Source organism: Penicillium longicatenatum, assembly GCF_028827895.1.
Source record: "Penicillium longicatenatum strain IBT 33135 chromosome Unknown contig_3_segment0_segment0, whole genome shotgun sequence".
Taxonomy (NCBI): domain Eukaryota; kingdom Fungi; phylum Ascomycota; class Eurotiomycetes; order Eurotiales; family Aspergillaceae; genus Penicillium; species Penicillium longicatenatum.
The window spans coordinates 2702186-2721130 of NW_026643121.1; the positions used below are offsets into that span (position 1 = coordinate 2702186).

At 50.0% G+C, this 18945-nt stretch overlaps 8 protein-coding genes across 8 annotated transcripts; 3 read left to right on the top strand and 5 right to left on the bottom strand.

Annotated features, from left to right (window-relative positions):
- Positions 1–202: 202 nt before the first annotated feature.
- On the bottom strand, positions 203–2069 carry N7484_006378 (ferric reductase family protein; the record flags this gene model as incomplete). The annotated part of the gene is made up of 3 exons (XM_057116796.1): positions 203–1060; positions 1117–1302; positions 1356–2069. 3 exons carry the CDS (start codon positions 2067–2069, stop codon positions 203–205), a joined length of 1758 nt encoding a protein of 585 aa, XP_056972679.1.
- Positions 2070–3078: 1009 nt separating this feature from the next.
- N7484_006379 (uncharacterized protein) lies at positions 3079–4188 on the bottom strand (the record flags this gene model as incomplete). Its single annotated transcript, XM_057116797.1, has 2 exons — positions 3079–3803; positions 3897–4188. The coding sequence occupies 2 exons, from the start codon at positions 4186–4188 to the stop codon at positions 3079–3081; spliced, it is 1017 nt and encodes a 338-aa protein (XP_056972680.1).
- Positions 4189–4396: 208 nt separating this feature from the next.
- Positions 4397–6271, bottom strand: N7484_006380 (ATP-binding protein; the record flags this gene model as incomplete). Its single annotated transcript, XM_057116798.1, has 5 exons — positions 4397–4828; positions 4880–5220; positions 5274–5515; positions 5572–5937; positions 5994–6271. 5 exons carry the CDS (start codon positions 6269–6271, stop codon positions 4397–4399), a joined length of 1659 nt encoding a protein of 552 aa, XP_056972681.1.
- A 1385-nt stretch (positions 6272–7656) lies between these two features.
- N7484_006381 (translation initiation factor 3 subunit CLU1) lies at positions 7657–11620 on the top strand (the record flags this gene model as incomplete). The annotated part of the gene is made up of 4 exons (XM_057116799.1): positions 7657–7693; positions 7791–7850; positions 7915–7970; positions 8030–11620. 4 exons carry the CDS (start codon positions 7657–7659, stop codon positions 11618–11620), a joined length of 3744 nt encoding a protein of 1247 aa, XP_056972682.1.
- Positions 11621–12356: 736 nt separating this feature from the next.
- Positions 12357–15215, top strand: N7484_006382 (uncharacterized protein; the record flags this gene model as incomplete). Its single annotated transcript, XM_057116800.1, has 1 exon — positions 12357–15215. One exon carries the CDS (start codon positions 12357–12359, stop codon positions 15213–15215), a length of 2859 nt encoding a protein of 952 aa, XP_056972683.1.
- A 258-nt stretch (positions 15216–15473) lies between these two features.
- Positions 15474–16100, bottom strand: N7484_006383 (guanylate kinase; the record flags this gene model as incomplete). Its single annotated transcript, XM_057116801.1, has 2 exons — positions 15474–16042; positions 16094–16100. 2 exons carry the CDS (start codon positions 16098–16100, stop codon positions 15474–15476), a joined length of 576 nt encoding a protein of 191 aa, XP_056972684.1.
- A 314-nt stretch (positions 16101–16414) lies between these two features.
- Positions 16415–17473, top strand: N7484_006384 (uncharacterized protein; the record flags this gene model as incomplete). The annotated part of the gene is made up of 1 exon (XM_057116802.1): positions 16415–17473. One exon carries the CDS (start codon positions 16415–16417, stop codon positions 17471–17473), a length of 1059 nt encoding a protein of 352 aa, XP_056972685.1.
- A 395-nt stretch (positions 17474–17868) lies between these two features.
- N7484_006385 (RTA1 domain-containing protein) lies at positions 17869–18851 on the bottom strand (the record flags this gene model as incomplete). Its single annotated transcript, XM_057116803.1, has 3 exons — positions 17869–18461; positions 18511–18603; positions 18656–18851. 3 exons carry the CDS (start codon positions 18849–18851, stop codon positions 17869–17871), a joined length of 882 nt encoding a protein of 293 aa, XP_056972686.1.
- Between the last annotated feature and the right edge of the window lie 94 nt (positions 18852–18945).

Sequence of the window (18945 nt, forward strand, 5' to 3'; positions counted from 1 at the left end):
CCCAATAGGCTCAATTTAGATTGCTCGAGAAAGCCATTATAGATGTACAACGTTCAAAAGGGTATAAATTGAATATTTCTCCAGTGAAGGAAGTCGCACACCACGGACTTAAATGATTTAATTTACTGTGGTGCTGCTGGATTGATACAGTGGGTATGTGAAGTACAAAGCAGGATAACACCCAATTAAAAAAAAACTCCAATTACCACGAGAAGCTCTCTTCAATAAAGTCAATATTCGAGGCAGCCTGCCTCCTCCGACAGACATGTCGAACATCATCACTCAAGCTCCCACTCCCACACACCATTACACCCATAGCACCAATCTGACTCCCAATCTCCATATCAATAAGCGTTTCAACATTAGGTCGGCCCGGGAAAATAGGTATAGTCATCGAACACTCCTGGATCTCCTTCGTACTCTGCGGCTGAGTAATAAACAGCATGATACGGAGTATATCCCGCTGCCGATCCATTTCCAGGATACTCGTTATCCAGGACCGAACCCATTCCAGATGCGCCGAAGACCGAACGACCCAAACAAGAAAAATTCTGCGCGTGGCTAATGTGCCTTCTGCAAATCCGGACACGAGGTGACGAACGAAAGAGATCTGATGCGCAATTCCCAATCCACCTGCGAAAAGGAGGACTGTTCCATATGAGTCCAACGAATGGATGTTGCCGTATGGCCCTTCCGTCAAGGCACGGTATGTTGTGGACCCCTTTGAGGCTTTTCGGAAAAGGTGATCCGTCATTCCGGCGCGACGCTGGACTAGGAGCGAGATAGTGCTTTGTCGATTGCCGAGAAGATCGTCCTCGGAGGAGGGTAGGCCCTCCTCGTCTGAGTGTGTGTTTTCGCTCCAGGCTATGGAGAATGGGTGGGATGTCCACCACCCTACTGCTGGGATATAGAGGTATAGATGTTGACCCGGTTTGAAGGTCCATGGTCGTGCAAGACGAAGGGTAATACGCATTGCATCACCATGGAGGATTTCCACGTTCGCCATGGTGGAGTTGGGGCCGTAATTCCTGTAGATGAGGATGACGATGCGGACAGTGCGCTAAGATCGGGGTTAGCCACTAGCTTTTCATTGATAGGGGTAGTAGAAGCACATACCTCTGAAATCCAGAGTATTATTGCGGTAAACAAATAATTCTGGGAATGCATGCCATCCAAATGTACCCAAAGAAAAGCCATAGTCAGGGCTGCAAGAACAAAATGGAGATGAAGGAAAGTCTCATAAAAAGCATGACGGATCGGCGATGGTGATTGCAAGAGAATGACTGTCAAAATGCAAGTTGCCTATATCAAGTCTTAGTAAACCGTCAGAATCTTTCGATCCAATATCCACTCACAACAAACCCATCCCGAAGAAAACTACCCCCAACAAGTGCCGCAGCAACGGTCCTCCAATTTTCCGCTTCAGCATACGAGATCCCCCAAGTCATAGTATGCACCAAAGATTCCAGCACCACGATCCGCCCCAGCCACCTATGCAACAGCATCCACGTATCAAAAGGAACCCGCAAAGCCCGAATAAGCGGATTATGGCGACCAGCCATCAAAACCAGAGGAATAAGATTAGCAGTAGCCACCGTCCCGGTACTCTTCCGAATAGCTTTTGCCGTAGAATCCCTATTCTGATATGGAACATTCACCAAACAAAGCCCGAAATTCAAAGATAGCATGCCTAAAATCAACAAACTATGGAATCGACTCGGAAGAGTTCCCATGTGGATATTTTTCCAACCCCTGAACTCGCGATTGTGCCGTACTTTGAAGAGCGGTGCATAAATGAGATGTTCTTTGAGCCATGCAAGGACTTCATTGGTTGGTGTTTCGAAGTATCGTTGATTATCATGGCCGAATGTTGATAGTTGTCGTAGGTGGTTGTAGTAGCGGAAAAATAGCTGCCATATTAGGTAGGCGAATGCTGTGCAGCTTAATGAGAGGAGACTGTATCTTGCCAAGTGGATGGGCTCATGGCTGGACCAGACTGGGATAGATTCGACGTCTGTATCTTTGGCGTCGCTGAGCCCGATGAAGGGTAGGAGGAGAAGGTATACCATGGTTTCTCCTTAGTACCACGCTCATGCACCGGGGTGACCTTGGGAGGCTCCGTTCTATAAGTGTTTTTTTCTTTTAAGAGTTCTTGATTTGGTTATCTTTGCTCACGTAGGTGGCATGGTGCCAATATTTTCTATATATAGAGGGTATTCTAGATGCAGGCCCTGGGGGCGGGGGATAATTTGGCTGTTTGGTGGTGTGGAAGCTGGCCCCAGTCTTTATTTTGCAGGTTTTCTTTCCTTTGAGAGTTTGAAATGCTATAGTTCGCAAGATTGTATAAGTACACAAGAAAGTTTTTCAAACTAAAATTCTTTACTCGGATCTGAAACCTTGCTAAGGTTGACTTTAGCAAAGTTAACATGAATGACAGCCGTGAGCAGCGATAGCATAGCATCTGCATTCATATGATCATACTCCGTAGACAACCCCGGAATCGCTCGATGTAGATAGCCCCCACTGCAGGATTACTTGGAACGCATGTTGGGTAGAAAAGAATCTACATCGTAAATGGATACTTTGTAGTCCCTGTATCTTGATGACAACCTAGGAGAGAATTGCCACAATAAAGGTAAACTTCATGGTCCATCCCGACAAACAACTAAGTAGCAGACTTGAAGCCAATGATGCTGATAAATAGTATCAGGTGTCAGTTGTTTCAGAGAGGCTTTGATTAATTCTTAGGGTCGTCCTAACACCAGGTACTCGGCCCCCTTTCCGGACTTCGATTTTCATAAAACCCGGGCCAAAAGAGGTAGCCAAGACTAATCAGCTCCTTTGGACTAGTTTTAGATGCAGATGGTTGAATTCGGAGGGATTGACAAAGTATTTGGTCGTGATCCTTGCCATGGTCTTGAAACAAATCATTTTATCTTGTCAACTCCAATTAAGAATATGATTACAAACAGATTGCAACCAACACCGAGCACCGAGCGCTATCAGAATCGAATAATCAAATCTTCAATGAACGTCCCCAACACCCTACACAGTCATTACATCACGTCACATCATACATTATACACCATCCACTGCCTCAATCCAGCCAAAGACAGCACCAACTGCCACCGTCGCGAACGTCCAGACCGCGCCCCACAAAGAAGCCCCCTCAACGGACACACTGTCGATTGTGCCTGCCACCTGCACAACCGTGTTGAAAAACACACCGGCAGCAAGCACGAGAGTCCGAGAAACAAGAATTCGAGTCTTGGTCGACAGTTGACACCACGTCTTGCGGTATAAGGCACAGATCAACAACTCGCCTTCGTGATTGGTCTTCGATTCCACTGCTGTCGCGTGACCTGTGGAGCTAACGAAAAGGAAGTCGCGCACGGCATAGCCGGTCGGGATTAAAGTCAGGAAGAGAACGGGGAGCCCGGCGGGACCTGCATGCGCAGCGCTGATATCAGGGATACTCTCGAAGTGCACGACTAGCTGGGCGGGGAGCCAGGATGCGTAGCTGGCATACAGCACAACAGTGAAGATCGAGGTCGCGGCGAGGGTTGTGTAGATTGTAGTGGGGCGATCTTGTAGGATGGATCTGTTGGCCACTGCGCCGGAAGGTGCGTGCGACAGGTCATGAACAGATGCAGGGCGGCGAAGGAAGAAGAACGGAATTACAGTGGACAGAACTGTGATCGCGTAGGATATAATTGTAGAGGTCGGCCGGACACCGTAGAAAAATGTCAAGAGCGAGTAGGTGGGGAGGTGGGTTATGTATAGGAATGATGCGACATCCCAGCCTGGTTTCAATGGCAAGAACAATTCGTCAGTCTTTGTTAACTCTGTAAAGAGGTCACGGCTTCCTTGGGTCATTTATATTTTTTTAAACTTACTATCGAATCCCAGCACCCAACTTAGCCCAATCTCCACGGCTTTCCAGGCCACTAAGCCCCCCACTTCCCACCACTCCTCCAGGTGCTTGCTGACCAGGCCAAGGTCACCGGTCAGGTTGGTGGTCAAGGTAAATCCGACTGAGCTCAAGATGAGGCTACTCAGGACAACCAGGGAGAAGCGCGCTGGTGAGGGGATTCGCGCCAGTGGCGGGACCGCAGGGGCCAAAGCCTCCGTGAAGTCGCGCTCAGGCGCTTTGGCGCTCTTAGACGAGGACTGCTTTTTAGGCGACATTCTCCGCTTTGAGCAGGTCAATGGCAAGTGAATTGAGGGTTTGGTGAGTCGCAAGAAGCTGTCACTAACAGGAAACTTGGAATGTTTGGTTGGCGGTGAGGCTGATGATGTCACTATGTCATTGGCATAATCTCGGAAAGAACCGAATTCAGTTTGACATGTTTGTAGAAAATAATATCACATAAAATACATCGAATATCTAAAATATCTAATCATCCTTTCGCTCTGCTACAGAGAACTCGACAGTACCACTCTCATTGCCCCTGGTGTCCTTCACGACGACTCGGTATTTGCCTTGGTCCCAGAGGTCCTTGATTGTCAACTCACGAGTACGGCCGAGAGATTCAATGTCGCCAATGCGCTCCAGGGTTCCCTCGAGATGCTGGTCGAAGTTTTCGATGGCGCAGATCTCTTGGAATGCACGCTGCATCGGAACAGAGTCGGCACGCACCATGGCTCGCGAGTCAATCGTGAAGATATTCTCATGATCGAAGGATTGCATGAAGTCGGCGCGGGTCATGATCTCACGTGCTTTGTGCAGCGGGATCTCTGGCAAGATATGGCCATTCTCAGGGTGATAAGTCTGTTCCATTTCATTTTCAAGGTCGACCAGAGCTTTTGCCAAGACCATTGCAGCAGACTGGAATCATCAGTATTTTATTCATCGTATGGTAAACGAAAGCACACTTACGGAGTATTTTTGCTCATCCATGACATCGTCATCCATCTCCTTGCCCAAAATCCAGCACTTGTTGAGGAACCATACCTTCTCGGCCCGACAGATCTCATTGCAGGTTTGCAAGATGTCGGGGGATTTAGCTACCCGGTTCAAGAAGGAGAGTCGACCGCCAACTTTGTCGTAGACATGTTCGAGAACGGAGGACGGCAGGTCTTCATGGCAAAATTGTTTGCGATATCTCTTCAGGGCGTCCATCGCCTTCTGCTTGGGCAAATCTGTAACTGGAATAACCTCCATTCGGGTGGCGTAGCGCTTCAGGCGTTCATATACCCAATAGTCATCACTGTTGAGGACTATCGGGGAGTTAGCTGATGCAGTCAGATCCAACCCGATATAGTGAACTTACTAGTAGTAACTAGGCCACTTGCAGCCCACTGCTCGGCCCGCTGCTGGATCATCTCTAGCAAGTCCTGTCCATCATGATCATCGCGCACCAAATGAGTGCTATTGATGATTAGAACCAATGGCCGCCCGTACGAGGATCTCCTGGCTAACGCGACCTTCTCCATTTTATTGAAGGCCCGCTCGATATCGAGTAGTGCAGTGGTATCCCGCGGACCACGGATGCTGAACAAGCTGCCAATGTAGCTGTGTATCATTTTTCAGTATCGCTTCAACCGAGAAGAGGGGGGGGTGGATCCTACTCCTCGTGGAACTCATAATCAAGTGCCTTTCCCAGTCGAATGCGGAAGATCTCGAGATCAGCATGCGCTTCGAACATAGCAACGCCAGTTCCATTGATCTTGCGCATAGCTTCAAGGAGCATGGACGTCTTTCCAGTACCTTTCTCGCCCACCATCAAATAGTAGTGGCCCGCTCTTTTTCCGGCAACGATGTCATCAATCCGAGCCTGCTCATCCCTAGGGATCCAGTGCTCTTGGTGATTATACTCGTGCTTGCCAGACACAACACCCGCCACTTCAAGAGCAGGATCACCGGGATTAAACGCATTATCCATTTTGTCCAAGACCAAGTACTTGTAGTACCGGTGGTACGAATAACCCGCCGCACTTTATGAGAAGATTTAGTTAAGCCCAGTCCACTCCATATATGTGAATTATCCTACCCTAGGATGAAAATAGATGCTGCCGTAGTTGCCGCGGTTTCAAGCATCTTGAGGATGGTAGATTTCAGATTGGGATCCGAATCATTTTTGTGGCCTCGTCCCTGATCCTCTTCCTCATTTTGATCAGTGGGATCTGGGTTATACTTGCCAGTATTTTGAGGATTCGAATTGAATCTTTTGCCTGTGTATTGCAGGATTCGCCCATGAGACCTAAGAGGTCTCGATAAGCCCTGTCGAGAGAATGATGACAAGGGTGGTGCGAGCCTTTTCCATAGCATTGTGGATCTCCTTGGCGCCTTTATTTGACACTAATTCGACCTCAAAAAGGATTAGGAGTTTGGAGGATTCGTTTTCTGTGAAACAATGTGCAATGCACGGAGATCTGTGGATTCTAGTTGGTCCTATGCACCGTTAGAACGGTCACGGCTTTAGACTGTTATAGACTTGTCTCCGGGGTTGACGCCACACCTCCAGGGGGTGACGCGTCAAAAATGAAGTGAGCGGACAGGACAAAAGGCCCTCAAAATGATTTTTATGAGAATATCACACAAGATAAGGAACGAAAAGAAATAAAAAGAGAGACAATGAGTGGAATGGGATACGGCCCCGGAGGTTGCCAGCCAGGAAAGGGTGCAAAGAAGGCGTTGTGGCTTAGCGGTGGAGTCTCCATCTCTACAGAGGCTTGGCAGATGTGTTGGCCTCAAACACAATTTTCAGCTTTCCCAAGGTTCCATGGCAGTTCTAGTAAAGCGAATCGGAGGAGACGTCTATCCTAATCTGCTGACACCAATGCCTATCTTTCGATCTATGTCCCTTTCCCCAGATATTAGTCTCAAGCTAGGCATATCGGGTTTATTACATAAAAGAAATGGGGAAAGCTTCCTAAACCTCAATGTTTTCTATGGGGCAACTCCAGGTGCCTAATAGGGACAGCTCAAATACTGAAACTTGCCAGTTTGCCCACTCAATTGAAAGTATTCGTGTCCTTTCTCTCCACGCAATACGGGAATCCCAAAGCTGAGACCAACACATACGTACTCACCAGGGGTGGATAGAACAACGTCAGCAGTTCGGATCAACTTTGTAAACACTCAATTGATGAGAGAGCAGAAAACTGCGGACGATGTATTTTTGTTCATCATATTGTCGCTTAATTATAAGAATAAAGCCACGGTCAAATGGAAGATCCCGCGGGGAAGCCTCAGGCCTCAACCTTCTGTACGTCACCATCGGCACATTTGCAGTATAACACCTGCACTATATATTGTTACGTTAAAATATGGTTGGCCATATCCCATAAACCTCAATTACTTCAAAATCCCTGTCATTAAATGTCCGATTTCCGCATTTTCCAAGGTTTGTGGAGAAGATCCACGGTGCCTTCCCCGAACCCACCGCCCGAGCACTTCCGAGGGTATGCCGCATCCGCGAAATTTTCTCCTTCCATCTCTCATACATCTGGACCCTTTCCTTTTTTGCATCTCTATTCTGGGGTACGGGGTTTTTGCTGATCTGCTTCAATTTCCCTGTCCTTCTTGTATCATAGCGACTTTTTTTCTCCCTGCCCCGCAGGTCCTCACCTTTATTTTTTTCTTTTTGACCCGACACACAGATAGCTACTTGTCGACTCGACTGTAGCTATCCTATTTATCAATTCGACATAATGGCACACACCAATGGGGAATTGGAGCCCTCGAAAGGTTGGTCCGCCCTCGATACCCCCGAATTGTCACACGACACCGAATTGCGGAAGCACACGACCGACCTTGACAACGTATTCTGACTCCTTTTGAATAGAGGTTCCTCAAGAAAACGGAAACCACGCGGAGGTTGCTGCGGAGGATGAGAACGCTGGTGGTATGTGCAATGGCTCAGAATTTTGTGACTGGACGAGCGCGGTGGTTTTCTGACTCATGTCAAGGTCTCTTCCAGATCACCGTGAAGCTTCCTCATGAACCATACAAGATTCAGGTGATGGTGAGTGGATTACCGAAACCGATTTTGATGGAACATGTTCTCTAACGTATTATCCATAGGTCTCGAGCCAAGAGCAGGTTCAAGATGTTCGCCAATCCATCGTCGAGCTTCCCGGTACCTTCCAGTACACCTGCTTCCACCTGGAGTACAACGGCGTCCGCGTCAACGACTTCGTCGAGCTGTCCGAGGTGCCCGACCTCAAGGCCGACTCTGAGATTGTGTTGGTTGAGGAGCCCTACACCGAGAAGGAGGCCCGTATGCATGTGGTGCGCATGCGCGAGCTGGTTGGTGCTGCTGGAGACCGGACCGACACCCTCCACGGTATCTCTGCCGGTCTTTCCCTGCACGATGCCATCTCCGCGGAGGCCACCCGTGCCGGTGAATCGGAGAAGGACCACTCGCTCGCCAAGTACGAGCTGACCGGTCCGTCTTCGCTGCAGACCATTCTGCCACAATCCGAGGCCCCTCTTCCTAAGACAGTGAAGTCGATCTCGCTTTCGCCGTGGAACCCTGTTCCCTACCACCTCCGCCAAAAGGGTCACCTGCTTTACCTGCAGGTTCAGACCATCGAGGGCGAGCAGTTCCAGATCACCTCCCACGTCTCCGGCTTCTTCGTGAACAAGTCCTCGAGCAGCCGTTTTGATCCTTTCCCGAGATCGATCCCCAAGAAGGCCAGCGCCCACTCTCTTCTGACTCTCATTTCCCAGATCTCGCCCTCTTTCAACGCTTCCTTCGAGGCCCTGCAGGAGGCCAACAACCAGAAGGATCTCCTGACAACCTTCCCCTTCCAGAATGCTATCCCCAACAGCCCGTGGTTGGTTGCCCCGACTTCCTCATCCCTGAACGCTCACCAGCCCGATATCACTCGCTCGCAGGAGAGCTTCTTGGTCTCCGGTGCGGACAACGCTGAGACCCTGCGTGACTGGAACGAGGAGTTCCAGACCACCCGTGAGCTGCCTCGTGAGACCGTTCAAGACCGTGTGTTCCGGGAGCGTCTGACCTCCAAGCTGTTCGCCGATTACAACGAGGCTGCCGCCCGCGGTGCTGTGCTGGTCGCCCGGGGCGAGGTTGCTCCTTTGAACCCCACTGAGGCTCAGGATGCTCAGATCTTCGTTTACAACAACATCTTCTACTCCTTCGGTGCTGACGGTGTTGGCACATTCACCTCCGAGGGCGGCGATGAGGCTGCTCGCGTTGCTGTTGGCAAGGACGTTCTCGGTATCAAGGCTGTGAACCAGCTCGATATCGCTGGCCTGTTCACCCCTGGTACTGTGGTTGTCGATTACCTGGGCAAGCGTATTGTCGGTCAGAGCATCGTCCCTGGAATCTTCAAGCAGCGTGAGCCCGGTGAGCACCAGATCGACTACGGTGGTGTTGAGGGTAAGGAGGTTGTGGCCACCCATGAGGACTTCGTTCCTGTCTTTGAGAAGCTGTCCAAGGCACTCCGCATTAAGCAGCACCCCGTTTGGGATAAGGATAACAAGCGCCACGATCTTCAGGGCAGTGTTGAGACCAAGGGTCTTTTGGGAACTGATGGTCGCAAGTATGTTCTGGATCTTTACCGTATTGCTCCTCTGGATGCTCAATGGCAGGAGGAGATTGGTGACGGTGAATACCCTCACCGTATGTCGGTCCTGAGATTGGAGCTGGTCGAGTCGTACTGGAGACACAAGATGAGCCAGTACGTCAAGGCTGAGGTTGAGAAGCGCCGTGCGGCCAAGGCTGAGGAGGCACCCAAGGAGAAGACCGAGGGCGAATCCGAGGAGAAGGCCGAGGAGAAGACTGAGGAAGCTGCGGATCAGGAGCGTGTTGACATCTCTGGATTCAACTTGTCTCTGAACCCCGACGTTTTCAGCGGCCAGGTCCCCCAGACCAAGGAAGAGAAGGAACAGTGGGCTCAGGATGAGCAGGAAGTCCGTGATGCCGGTGAACACCTGCGGTCCAAGATCATGCCTGACTTGATCAGGGACCTGCACGACGGTGATGTTGGCTTCCCCATGGATGGCCAGTCATTGACCCAGTTGCTGCACAAGCGTGGTATCAACATCCGTTACCTCGGTAAGCTGGCTCAGCTCTCTACTGAGAAGGGTGCCCGTTTGCAAGCTTTGTCCACTCTCCTGGTCCAAGAGATGATTGCTCGTGCCTTCAAGCATGTGGCAAACCGCTACTTGCGTAACGTTCCTGCTCCGTTTGCTGCCCCCTGTGCTGCTCACTTGCTGAACTGCCTCCTGGGCACTGATGTCAACTCTGCCCCTAAGGCTGAGATTGACCAATCTCTGCGTGAGGTTTACCCCGAGGGTGACTTCTCCTTCGAGAAGGTCACTCCTGAGTCCCTCCGGGCCGAGATTGAGAAGCAGGTTGCCCTGCGCTACCGCTTCTCTCTCGAGAAGGAATGGGCTGGCTCCCTCCGACACCTGCAGCTTCTGCGTGATATCTCCATCAAGCTCGGTCTTCAGCTTGGTGCCCGCGACTTCGCTTTTAAGAAGGCTGATGTCAAGGCGCCTGCTCCTGCCCCTGTCACCAACGGCAACAGCCAAGATGAGGGCAAGAAGCGCAAGGGCAAGAAGAGCGGTGACAACAAGGCTTCCCGCCCTGTCGTTGCTGAGGTCAAGCCTGCTGTCACCATTCTTGCCGATGACATTCTCAACATTGTGCCATTGGTCAAGGATGCTTCTCCTCGCAGTGCTCTAGCTGAAGAGGCCCTGGAGGCTGGTCGGATCTCCCTCATGCAGAACCAGAAGCAATTGGGCCAGGAGCTCATTCTGGAGTCTCTGTCTCTGCATGAGCAGATCTACGGTATCCTCCACCCTGAGGTTGCCAAGCTGTACCACCAGCTGTCCATGCTCTACTACCAGACCGATGAGAAGGAGGCCGCTGTGGAGCTGGCCCGCAAGGCTGTCATTGTCACCGAGCGCACTATGGGTGTTGACTCTGCTGACACCATCCTGGCTTACCTGAACCTGAGCTTGTTCGAGCACGCCTCTGGCAACACCAAGACTGCTCTGGTATACATTAAGCACGCCATGGATCTCTGGAAGATCATCTACGGTGCTAACCACCCCGACTCCATTACCACTATGAACAATGCGGCCGTCATGCTGCAGCACCTCAAGCAGTACGGTGACTCGCGCAAGTGGTTCGAGGCCTCTCTCTCCGTTTGTGAGAACCTGTTCGGCAAGGACTCTATTAACACTGCCACTATCCTCTTCCAGTTGGCCCAGGCCCTGGCTCTGGACCAAGACTCCAAGGCCGCCGTTGGCAAAATGCGTGATGCCTACAACATCTTCCTTGCCCAGCTTGGTCCGGAGGACCGCAACACCAAGGAGGCTGAGACCTGGTTGGAGCAGCTGACTCAGAACGCCGTTTCCATTGCTAAGCATGCCAAAGACATCCAGGCCCGTCGCCTGCGTCGCATCAATATCAACCCGCGTACCTCTTCCATGGGCACTCGCGTTCAGCCCCAGGTTGGCCAGACCGCCCCTGAGACCGCTGGCACGGCCGGTGCCTCTGGCTCCTCCCTGGACTCTCGCAGCATCGACGAGCTGCTGAAGTTCATTGAGGGTGGTGACTCCAACGCTTCCGGCTCCAAGCAAAAGAAGCGTTCTGCAGCCAATCCTAAGCTCCGTGGCTCCAAGCAGTCCAAGGCATAGATATATTCTGTGTTTTATAAAGATTGGACTTCCAGTTCCATTTAGTTTCAGATTTCATCTTCCTTTTTTTTTCTTGGTCATCTCGTGTCTTAACAACAAAATATACTCCATTATTGTTTTACGGAAGGGGGCTGGGGTTAAGGTTGATGAGCGGAAAACTGCTGTATTTTAGATCTCTCTCCTCTCTTGGTTCATTTTACGATTCGATCTATTGGTCTTGTCCTGCCCAGGTGGGCATAGCATGGGAATGTCATGGATTTGGTTGTATAATAAACCATGCATTAATGATGCAATAGTATCTGAGAACATATATGACCTGTGTTACCATAGCTTCCGGTGTTATAGGATTTAAGCTTGATCTACGGACATACCCTGCACTTACGCTGCGAAATGACGCTCGACGCTAGACCGTTTTGGGATGACCCACCTTATTTGTTTTGTTCCCCGATCTCCGCCTTGACTCTTTCACATTCGCATAACATTGAACGCTCGCACAACTTTTGAGCACGCGTTATTCTTGCTTTGCAGATCTATCTATTTACCTTTATCATTGTAGCTCTACTGTGATGTTTGCAGGCTGAGTGTGGTGATCCCATGCTCAGTCGCAGATAGGGTTGTGATATCCCGTTACTTGAGTGCGCCTCACTTCCCACCATACGCCCCTCGCAAATGATACTGACGCCTTTGATTGTAGTTGTATACCTTTTTTGGTGGAACTTGAAACCGTCAAGCACCAATGGATGAAGTTCATGCCACCGCGAAATGGGCAAACCGTGTACTACGCCCTTTGACCTCTATCTACCGTCGGCTCGAGAAGCACCAAGAAACACTAGCAATAATTGCGGCCGAGTCAAGGGCACAGGAGCATGACAAAGAAATCCAGAGCCAATATTCGGAGGAATTTACAAGTACTCGAGAAAACTACTGCGAGTCTGACGCCGACGAGGACGATCCTGGATGGATTCCCGGGAAAAAGCCGGATCAACGCCGTGTCAAGTACAAATATTCTACGCGTGGGGGAAATAAGACAGGGCGCAGGCGCACAAGATTCACGGCTCAGAGCCCAGAAGCCACGCGGACCCTACCTGGTGCTATTGATTTAGCAACACCGTTGATCACGGGCAGAAGATGGGAGTTGCCTTCAAGTGTTCGGTCACAGCTTTCTGTGAAACAACATCAGATGACCCAGTCCCGCCGCGGAGACGTGCAAGCGCTTCGTGGTCGGCACTCTTTGCAGAAGGATCCATGGCAAGAAGTCCTCAGCCAGTGTGGAGATGCTGGATTTACTGACATCGTACGCAACCTGGACCATGTGCTTCAAATGTTCTTTCGCAAAACTCGGGTTATCAACTATTGCCCCAGCTCTCAGGTAAACGAACCGGAACAGGGTGCACGATCTCTTACTTCCATGACCATCTCGTGCCCTGCTGTTAAGTTGAATGAGCCAAAGCAGAATGCACGATCTCAGTCTTCTATCATCATCCCGCGCCCAGCTGTTATGTTAAGCGAACCGGAACGAGGTGCACGGTCTCTTCTATCTATGGTCACCCGGCGCTTACCAGATTACATCGCAATTGAACAGGAAGCGCAGGATGAGAGGGACGATGAAGAAGATGAGGATATGTGTGACGTGTACTTCACTGAGCTAGAGTCATTCTATGCACCCCATGGTAAGGGATGGAAACCATTGCGCGAGGCAGTCCGTGCTCAAGGCATTCGTCTGGTCTCTGAAATGATACGTAACCAGTGGCTGACGGATCCGATTACCTATGCATTACTTGATAAACTTCGATGCTACGAGCAAGATGCTGTCGAATCACTGCTCTCAGCATTTCTGTCAACTTGCACAACTGGCACACTTCCTGTGACTCTTAGGCCCGTTGCCAAAGACTCTCCTACGATTTCTGTTCGGTTATTGTATAAGTATGTTCACAAAGGCCCATATCGTCCGTCTTACGTTTACGATGAACTTTCTAAACTTGTTGCCCGAGGTGGGTTACCTCCAGAATGGATAGCAACCCCACCATGGACAGGCTGCATGACCCAGGCAACGGTATCATTCTCAAAGGACGATTGTTACTCTGCCGTTTCCGCACGGTTAATTGAAGCTGTACTCCTTTCTGCTTGTGTCTTCAGAAATGAAAATTTCCAAATCCGCCCGCAGCAGCGACCAACCAGCGACCACGTTGATCGATCGAGAGCAACACGGACTTCTAGAGTGCCAACAAGCAGTCCGGGCATTAATCGGAAATGCCCTGTGCATGTGGAAGATGCTTTGAGCAACCATGTTACGAGTCTCCTGGCCACGCTTTGTGGCATGCACATCTCACGATCGCGCAAGCTTGATGATTTCAAAGATACGAATGGCACAAAGGCAGGCCACCTTATCACTTCAGTTTGCTTTACAGTGAAGAACTATATGGAAACTGAACAGCTCTCCCATATTTGCAGACTGCCGTCTCATCAATTGTTGAGACGCGGTTGCATCTTGCTGGCAGATTGCCTGTTACAGTGCAACAATGCAGTTTTAGCTGATAAAACTGAGCCCTTTTTGATCTCAACGGCAACCATTGAAGAATATTCGAACGTGTTAGTGCCTCGCTCGAGTCTGATTAAGGAGATGGCATTATTTGTTCGACAGGCATTCCGCTGTTTCAGCAGTTCGTCAAGCAATGAGGATACTGATATGAGGAGCGAAATTCGACGCATTGTCTCACGGCTTCCGTATTTGACTAAAGCCCCGGGGCTATCCATGCTTCTCAGCCGTGTTGCTGTTGAGGCTGCCATGGAATTCGCAGAAGGAACTGGCGATCCGGACGATCATCTGTGGGCCGTTGAGATTCAGGAAACCACCGTTCCTCATCAACCCCGAGCGTATTCAAGCTCGGGGTCAGCTAGTGAAACAGAGGGTCCTGGACCAAGCAGAGGCCTCTTTCGCTGGGAAGATGGTATTGGCGAATGGGTCGCTCGTACCCCGACAGTCAAAGTAAACGCAACAACGGCTGGATCAAAGAGACGGGCTTCTGCGATATTCAATACTACGCCATGCATTCGGGGCTCGACGGACATCAGCTCCCCGCAGTCAGAGTGCTTTGAAAGCCTGAATCCAGGCCTCACTTCTTCCCCATCTTCAGTTGGGACAAAGCGGCAAAGCGACGCCCTAGAATCCTCGCCCACCCGACCCTTCAAAAGACGACGTAGCTCCCCTCCGGTTGTGATCAATCAGACACTCCCCAGCGGATCCGAATCTCTGTCCGATCGCTCTCCATCAAGATCCCCATCCTTGGAACCACTTCCTTCTCGTCGCCGTGTTCTACGCGACATGTCAACTCATATCATTGCGAATTCGACACGCTCTGTGCCACGCAGGCCTGCATCCAATCTCGAGGTAGTAATCATCAACAAAAAACAACCTCTGCCCGCTGCAAGGCCTGCATCGGAGCACGTTGAGAAGCAAGTTCATCGGTCGACTACGCGGGCAAGACCTGGACGGCCCTCACTCTCTCGTGCTCCCAGGCCGATTATTGTTCCTCGACGTCAATCCGTCATCCCTTGTCCACAGGATGACAGCGACGATGAGCTTAGCTTCATCTAACTTCGTTAGCTCGATCCAACGCATTCCCTGCTCTATCTTCATGATCTATTGACTCTACCTGCCCCGACAACTCTTTTCGTTTGGCGTTTCGGCTTTTCTGATTGATACCCAATGGCTGCGATTTAAATTTCGTCTGATATCACTGTCCATTTGGACATTTCATTTGCTTTTGTCTCACATCCGTTCATATGCAAATCATAGATCGAAACCAATGAACAAAACTAAACATCTAAATCCAAATCCAAATCCAAATGCGCTCTATTGAAAGATGAACTCCTCCAACTCCTTGTACGCAACCTCCAGATCATCATTCACAATAATCTTATCAACCCCCCGCTGCTGATTAGCATACTCAAGCTCCGCAGTAGCCTGCGCAAGCCTCCTCCGCACATCCTCATCGTTCTCGGTTCCCCGCCCCCTCAACCGCGCCTCCAGAATCTCAAGGCTGGGCGGCTGGATAAACACATAACGAGGATCAATGCTGTCATTCTCCTTCATCTGCTTCACGCCGTTCATCTCGATGTCCAAAACAACAACCAATCCCTTGGCCATCTGGTCACCGATAGTCCTGTGGCTAGTTCCGTACTTGTTTGAGCCAAAGACTGCGTGCTCGACGAAAGCTCCTTCGGCAACCAGGGAGTCGAATTCGGAGTGCTCGACGAAGAAGTAGTTTGTTCCGTCGACTTCGCCGGCGCGGGGCTTGCGGGTTGTGTGGGAGACTGTGAAGGCGAAGGTGTTTGGGTGGTTTGAGAAGAGTTTCTCGATTAGGGAGCCTTTGCCGACGCCTGAGGGGCCGGAGATCACGATTGGTCTGGTATCTTTGGGGGCTGGGCTTGTTAGTGTGGTTGTTGGGTTTGTGTTGGGTTCTTGGAACCTACCGGGCATTTTGATGGTGGTTATGCCTTATGCGACAGGGTATGGAGTGGTTTGGGAGGAAGTGTTGTGGGCGGGATGTTTGAAGTGGGATATGTAATTTATTGTTACGGGTATTTACGGCTGTTATCGGATACAGTGACGGGTCATAAGTTTTTGCACCCCCCTAAAGACCCACTCCCTCACCGCTAGTACCGCCTTCCTAATTCGCGTATCAGAAATCACGCTAAATTAGTCGTGTATAGTCTCGCGTTCAATATTATTAGACCTACCCCCTTTCTTGTCTAATTCACTATATCTCCTAATATCTATTAGCTTCAGCTAACATGGCCCGCTCAGCGGAGCTTACACCCGCCATACGTGAGCGTATATGCGAGCTCCACGCTATTAAATGGGGATATAAACGTATTCAAAAGCGTTATCCCTATATCCCACTATCTACAATTCGATATACAATTAAGAAGGAGCATGAACGACGAGAAGGTGTCTCTAAGGCACGCTCTGGTCGGCCAAAAAAGCTCTCTGACGCAGAGAAAGACCGAATTCTCCAGGCTATTCATGGTAATCCAAGAATTACACGTGAAGATCTACTCGCTGAGGTTGACCATAAGGTGAAAATTCGTTCGATTCAACGCCTTCTAAACGCTGAGAACCTCCGGAAGTGGCGCTGTAGTTGGCGACCATACTTAACTGAGGAGAATGCCACGAAACGACTTCGATGGGCCTACCGATATCGACACTTTACGCCTGAGGATTGGGCCCGAGTTTTCTGGTCTGATGAGTGTACGGTTGAACGTGGAATTGGTGTCCGCCGGGAGTGGACTTTTACTCGTCCAAGAGACCAACCAAAAGAGGGCCAAGTCCAAGGGCTACCTCAGCGTGGAAAGCAAGTTAAGCAGATGTTTTGGGCAGCGTTTTCAGGGGCTGTGCGGCGTACTGGATTGATCCCGCTTTTTGGAGATCCTGAATCTGAAAGAGGAGGTATTAACCGCTTCGTTATTGAGGATTTATATCGTCGAATTTTACCTACTTTAATGGCGAATGAAGACGCTATATTTCAGCATGATAACGCACCAACACACACTGCCTACGTTGTACGAGAAGCTTTAGAGGAGATGAATATCGAGGTTATGGAGTGGCCACCTCATTCACCGGATCTGAATCCTATTGAGAACCTATGGGCATTACTTAAAGCGGCAATTTATAAACTTCGACCTGATTTGATCCATATGAGGAATAACAACGAAACAAAGGCAATCTTAGTCGAGACAGCGCAACAGGCTTGGGATGAGCTTGATCTTAGCCATTTTAGCCATCTTTCGGAGACTATGCCGCACCGTGTCGAGGCAATTATTGAGTCTCAAGGGTGGTATACACCATATTAGGTAGGAATTCATACAATTTCCAAGGTTTTTGACCGGCAGAATATTATATAATCAGGGGGTGTGGGGCGAGGGGGTGCAAATACTTATGACCCGTCACTGTACTTGGAGTTGGGGTTACGCATGCGGGGTGTGTTCCTGTATTTGTATGTATCATTATTTATCGTCGCATCCGGACTATGAGATCGCGATAAGAAGATTGTTTCCAATTGCCTGATAATGACAAGGCCATTTACTTTGTAGTGAGTCTGTCGCATTAATCGCAACTTTGACTGGATAGTTGGTATATACATTATTCAGATTAATCACAAGTCTATGTCGTTATCGCTAAAGCTCTATATATAGTCCGATCACCAAGGTATAGGAAAACAAAAGGAGAGACACGAGTCAGCCTTGAACTAGTAGTTCTCCGATGCAGGGTTCATCTCAACTTCATCCGTGGAAATCGGTCGTTTAACATCATCCCGAGGCAGTAACCAACCAGGGTGCACAAAGTTGAAAACCGCAACAGCTGCGATCATCATCGCACCATCCATCGCAATGAAGTATTTCTCGTGAGTAATCAGGTACCCCGTCCAGCCCTGCGACAGCTCGATCGTACGGTAGATGCTCCGAACGTAGATGCACAGGACGGAGAAAATCATAGCATACAGCAGCGGGAGAATGGAGCCAGTCATATGCTGGAGAAGATTGTGACGCAGGGAACGGCGAATGAAGTCTGCGGCGCAGAAGACGAAGATGGTGATGGAGAACAACTGGAACACGATACCGGCCACCATGGTATGTGTACCGGGTGCGGTGTCGCCATTGACCTTGTTTACTGCAATTGAGGCCATGCCACCTCCAACCGCTTGCACAACAAGTGAGATAACGTCGCATGTGCAGAAGATCCAGAGGTACAGGCTTGGTTTGAGAATGGAGGACTGGGGGCCCAGGATTTGGATGAATCGGCCGAGGAGAACGTAGATGCCGGCAGTGAAGAAAGTCGGGGCTAGAGGGGATGAGTAAGGGCCGTTAAATCAGGGAGTTATTCGACTGACCAATAATGAGAGTGGAAATCTGCATCAAGAAGGCAGTACCGTTGTATGGACAATCATGCGACCAGGTTCGACCAGCCCACCCGATTAATTCCACTATATCACTTGTCAGTTATATGGTGTCGGTTAGGGTCTGTATCCCACTCACCCATGCATCCAATACTAAACACTACACACCACCATTGTCGCTTCCAGCAGAATTGGACGGTATGCACAATCATCGAGAGGCCAAACAGAACACAAAAGGCAATTCCCGGGGCCAGATGCGGTACATATCCATAGGATGTGTTGATGCCTTCGATTTTGGCGTGGCAGCCGATCGTCAAGGCATTCTTATCGACCATGGTGAATGAACCCAGTCGGAGTTGGTGTATGAAAATCAAAGCGCGTCAGTCTAGGGTATAAGTCGCAAATAGGACCAAAGGAGCGGGGTCGTAA